General features: G+C 49.3%; 1 protein-coding gene across 1 annotated transcript; it reads left to right on the top strand.

Moving 5' to 3' along the window:
* The first annotated feature begins 3,408 nt into the window (after positions 1-3,408).
* On the top strand, positions 3,409-4,653 carry LOC120689343. The gene is made up of 3 exons (XM_039971631.1): positions 3,409-3,593; positions 3,672-4,356; positions 4,430-4,653. The coding sequence occupies exons 1-3, from the start codon at positions 3,411-3,413 to the stop codon at positions 4,651-4,653; spliced, it is 1,092 nt and encodes a 363-aa protein (XP_039827565.1). The 5' UTR covers positions 3,409-3,410.
* Positions 4,654-4,890: the final 237 nt, after the last annotated feature.

Raw genomic sequence — 4,890 nt, 5'->3', positions numbered from 1 at the left:
GTGGTACAGTTTTATAGATAACTTATAACATTAAATAATATAATAGAAGTGTAATCAAATATGTCATGATTCAACGAAAATCAGCACTGAGTGGTGAGTGTTATCTGCGTGCCATGGCTTGGCAACCGCGCCATGAGAGAGTCATAGTGATGACCTGAATCATCTCTGTCCTCTTAATTCTGTTGCCAAATCAATAATTTTGCAATGTATCATAGTTTTTAATACTCATGATACTCTTATGACAATAGTATTACGACTGACCTTATGGTCACATGATGCATTCGTTCAGTCCAAATTTTATTTACTCGGGCATGCAGCTTGAGCTCGAAAGCCTCGAGGGGAATCTTCGTGCTATTTTTCTCTTCTTTATCTTCCTTTCTACTGTGTCGAGTATATGTAGATGCATTATCTTATGCCAACGCGTGTTCCTCGAGGAAAGCACCATCACTGCTATAGATGTTGTTAGGGTACCCGCAAAGGCCACTCTCAAGACACGGTTTTATTGTACAGTTATTTAGAGTAAAAATTTTGTAAATAAGTTGGATAAATTGAAACTCTCCGTTCTCTCTTCTTGTAAATATCCTGCTACATCACTAAAATTAAATACTATAATAGTGAAATTATGCATTAAGACTGACATAAAGCTGTCCGCACCGAGTAACGCTATGTCATCCTCTAGTATGCGTTTGGAGGTTTTCACGCTGCAACTGCAACACCTTATGCAAATCAATTTGGATAGGTAAAAGAAGAAAAAGGACACTAAAACTCGTTTCCAACAGGACCGCTAAAATCGTGGCGTCGCTTTCTCCTTCGGCATCCCGGGAAAGCCGGAAGGCTTCTTTGCCGATTCCACGCCGTTCGCCATCTCCCTCTGGCCTCCGCCTCCCACGCAGGTCGTGGGGCCCGCTCCCCCTGCGCTGCCCCCCGCCGTCTCGCGCCACCACGCCATGGAGTGTGGTCCCGCGCCGACCCCGCCCTCCCGCCGTCATCGCAAGCTGCTCGTCCTCGAGGCGGGCTGGTCCTCACCTCGATGGCCTGCATGTCGGCGCGCCGCGGCGGACATGGAGCTCGGCCAGTGCGACGAGCTCCGGCGGCTGCCCGACTACCGGCACGCGTTCCACGGGGGTGCATCGACCAGTGGCTCCGCCGGCGGCCTACCTGCCCGATCTGTCGAGCCGCGCCGTCGCCGCCGCTGATCCTCCTCCGGCGGTGGGGGCGGCCGGGGCGGCGAGCGGAGGTCGGCGCGGAGGCCGATGCGGGGTGGCCGGGGCGGTGAGAGGAATCCAGCGCGGCGGAGGGCAACGCCGGGCGGCGAGCGGAAGCCGCGGCGAGCCTTTTGAAGTCCGGCGCGAGGGCGGCGAGCGGAGGCCGGCACGGTGGAGGGCGACGCCGGGCGGCGAGCGGAGGCCGCGACGAGCCCATCGGAGGACGGCGCGAGGGCGGCAAGCGGTCGTGGCGGGCCTGTCGGAGGCCGGCGCTGGGCGGCAAGCGGTGGTCGAGGTGGGGCAACGGGATGCAGAGGTGGGGAGGAAAAAGATAGAGTCTGACAGGTGGGGGCCACCGGTGTAGGAGAGTATAATTTAGAGAGTCTGTTGGGTTAGTCCTCAAGTTTAGAAGCTTTATATATTTATCCAATCTCAAACTCTTTATTTTTAGCTAGTATTATAGCTATAAACTATTGGAGATGGCTAAAGCAGCGGACGCGAGCCCGTCCGCTATTCCGAGCGGAGTAGAGGAGCACCGCTATTCAGCACGCGTGGCACGGGATCCGCGGGCCCACGGCCTCCACTCGCCATCCCCAACCAAGGTCCGGTTTAACCGGTCAAACCGGTCAGGCCCAGTTAGTGAACCGGCCGGTATCAAATCGGCCATAATTCAAAATTCAAATTTGAATTCAAAAAAATGAAAAAATCCTAGAAAATCCCTAAAAATACTACACGGAGTGAAGAATCTAATGATGTAAAACTTTCTCAAAAATTCGTTCATTTAGCCTAGTTTGAGGAATTTTAAAGTAAATTCAAAAAAGAAAAAGAAAAAAAAAGAAGACCCATTAAGGCCCATGGCGGTCTGTACGTTTAGATAGGGTTCCTTGTGACCCGGGGGTAGCACCCCAGAATCCTTCCCTATCCGGGCGCAGCCGGTGCCTGTGCGCCACCCCTCCGTCCCCCAGGAGGCGACCGGCGTCCGCGGCCGGTTAGCCGCTCTGAGTGCCCGGTTGGCCGCCCGGTTAGGCCGGCTTACCGGTGCACCCCCGGATCCGGCGCGTTCCGGTGCCACTGGCCGGCTTACCGGCCGGTAAGAGCGGTTTACCGGTCGGTGTCGCCGGTTACCGACCCGACCGGGAGAGAAGGTAAGAGCTCCAAATTTTTGAGTAGGATGCTTGGTTAAGGCATATTTAGGTGTATGATTTAGAATATTGGATGATTTGTTTTAGGATTTGGGTTACATTTAGGTGTATGGCTGAAAAGTTATAGGTTTTAGGTAAGATTTAGGTGTACTAATTTAGGATTTAGGTAAGATTTATGTGTAGGATTTAGGATTATATTTATCTGATTGAGATGTTTTTGTTGTCCATTTATGCAGGTAGAAAATGTCTGGGAGAGATAGAGATGTTGTATGGGAACATGGTGAAAATCTTTATCCCGGATGGCGATGCAACTATTGTCGTACGCAGAAAGGAGGAGGTGGTGCAACAAGATTGAAGCAACATTTAGCTCACCGCGGGGCGGAGGTGGTCCATTGCAGGAATGTGCCACCTGATGTGCGGGACTTCTTTCAGCGTGAGTTGGATAGGGCAAAGAAGGCAACCGCTGACCGGGCCCGAGAGAGGTTGAGACGGGAGAAGGCTGCAACGGAGGGAAACTATCCCGGTGATGAAGAAGATGAGGATGCTCAGGTGCAGCGTGCTATGGATTTATCGAGAGCGGAAGCAGAGTTCCGACGGGGGGTTGAACAGAGAGGAGGTGCATATGAGCGTGGAGGGGGTAGTGGTTCGACGAGGGGGAATGTTATGCAGAGGATGTTTCGAAGGTCCACTTCGCAGAGGGAGAGTCCTGTGGTGGAGGACTATAACTTGGCAGCTGGTGGGAGAAAAGGAATGACGCAACCAAGGATTGATACAGGCTCCTGGACGCAGAAGGGTAAGAACGCAAAGGAAGCTATTGGTAAAGCTTGGTCAAAGTTTTTCCATATTGCAGGAGTACCTGGAAGACAGGCTGACAGTCCATACTTTATCAGCGCGGTCAGGGAGACACAGAAGTGGGGTAAGTTTTCTTTCATTGCAATGATACATATGAGCTTACATTCTTGTATCTCATGATTTTCATATGGTTGTAGGTGAAGGTATCGCATCACCCACTGGACGGGATATTGATGGCAAGTACCTTGATCAGAATGAGCAAGACTTGAAGATGAGGTACGTAAAGTTTCAGAAAGACTGGCCCTTATTTGGCATCACGTTGATGTGTGATTCATGGACTGGTCCGACGAGGATGAGTGTCATCAACTTTTTGATATATTGCAATGGGGTCATGTGGTTCCATAAGTCTATTGATGCGACTGAAAGAATCCAAGATGCTGCATATTTGTTCAAGGTAGTCCATAAACATGTTCCATTCACATTATGTTTGTTTTGTCACGTCACTTACTAAACAATCTGTCTTCCATTGCAGGAGATTCGAAAGGTGGTGGAAGAGATTGGACCGGAGAATGTCGTGCACGTAGTCACCGACAACGGCTCGAACTACAAAAAGGCATGCAAGCAACTACTAAGTGACGTGTATGACCACATAGCTTGGACACCTTGTCTAGCACACACCGTCAATTTGATGTTGAAGGATATAGCTCGAAGGCCTGAACATGGTGTTATCATCAAGCAGTGTAAGCGAATTTCAAATTGGTTACACAATCATGGTCAGTTGAATACAATGATGAGGAACACAATCGGTGGTGAGTTGGTCAAGTGGAATGCCACTCGATTTGGAACCAACTACATGTTCCTAGAGAGCATCCATCGGAAACGTGATCGTTTCATGCAGTGGATGGCATCTGCTGAGTTCCAACACAGCAAATGGGCGAATACTGAAGAAGGTAGATATACTCATGCAAGTTTTTCAAGTATGGAGTGGTGGGATGCATTGAAATATATCATCGACACGGTTCAACCAATATACAAGTTTCTTCGCTTCGCTGATCAGGACAAGAAGCCGAACATGTGCGAAGTCGTGATGGCCTACCAGACTATGAAACAGGAACTACAGTCTTTCTTTGGAACAAATGTTTCCACACTGAAAGAGTATGTTGAGGTGGTGGACGAGAGGTTGCGTGACGTGTTCATAGGCACTTATGTGGGTCCAGGTAAGCACGTATGTTCGTTTATTTTTAAACTCTATTGACATAATGCTTATTTGAAGTGATTTATATTTTGCAGCTGTTGTCCTAAATCCGAGGTATGCATATACGATGGATCCAACTCAACAAATGTTTCGTGGACTCAAAGATACATTTGATCGCATGACGGATCACGAGGGCGCCGTCCAGGCATTGCAGGAGTTTGACGTGTTTCGGCAGAAAGTTGGCGAGTATAGCAGTGAAATGACAATGCGGATGGCGATGGACCCAAAGACATCCCCATGTAAGAGTTATTCCATATGAAATTGTTGTTTTCTCTATTCGAATATATTGCTTACATACTCGGTTGCACATGCAGCGTCCTGGTGGATGCGAGCGGAACTGGAGTACTCCAAAACTGCAGTACCTTGCCATGAGGCTTGTTTCACAATGTTGTTCGTCCAGTGGATGCGAGCGGAACTGGAGTACTTTTGCCTTGCTGCATACAAAGGTTCGCAATCGGTTGTCGCACAAGAAACTTAATAAGCTTGTTTATGTCAA

This window comes from Panicum virgatum, chromosome 9N (assembly GCF_016808335.1).
Source record: "Panicum virgatum strain AP13 chromosome 9N, P.virgatum_v5, whole genome shotgun sequence".
Lineage (NCBI taxonomy): Eukaryota > Viridiplantae > Streptophyta > Magnoliopsida > Poales > Poaceae > Panicum > Panicum virgatum.
The sequence above is the reverse complement of the archived record's forward strand: the minus strand, read 5'-3'. Positions and strand labels throughout refer to the sequence as shown.

Excerpts from the sequence above, each read along its gene's own strand:
- LOC120689343 (XM_039971631.1), top strand. The coding sequence starts at position 3,411 with ATGAGGTACGTAAAGTTTCAGAAAGACTGGCCCTTATTTGGCATCACG. Across the intron at positions 3,594-3,671 it reads ATGCTGCATATTTGTTCAAG|GAGATTCGAAAGGTGGTGGA; the intron begins GTAGTCCATAAA and ends CTTCCATTGCAG. Across the intron at positions 4,357-4,429 it reads AGGCACTTATGTGGGTCCAG|CTGTTGTCCTAAATCCGAGG; the intron begins GTAAGCACGTAT and ends TATATTTTGCAG.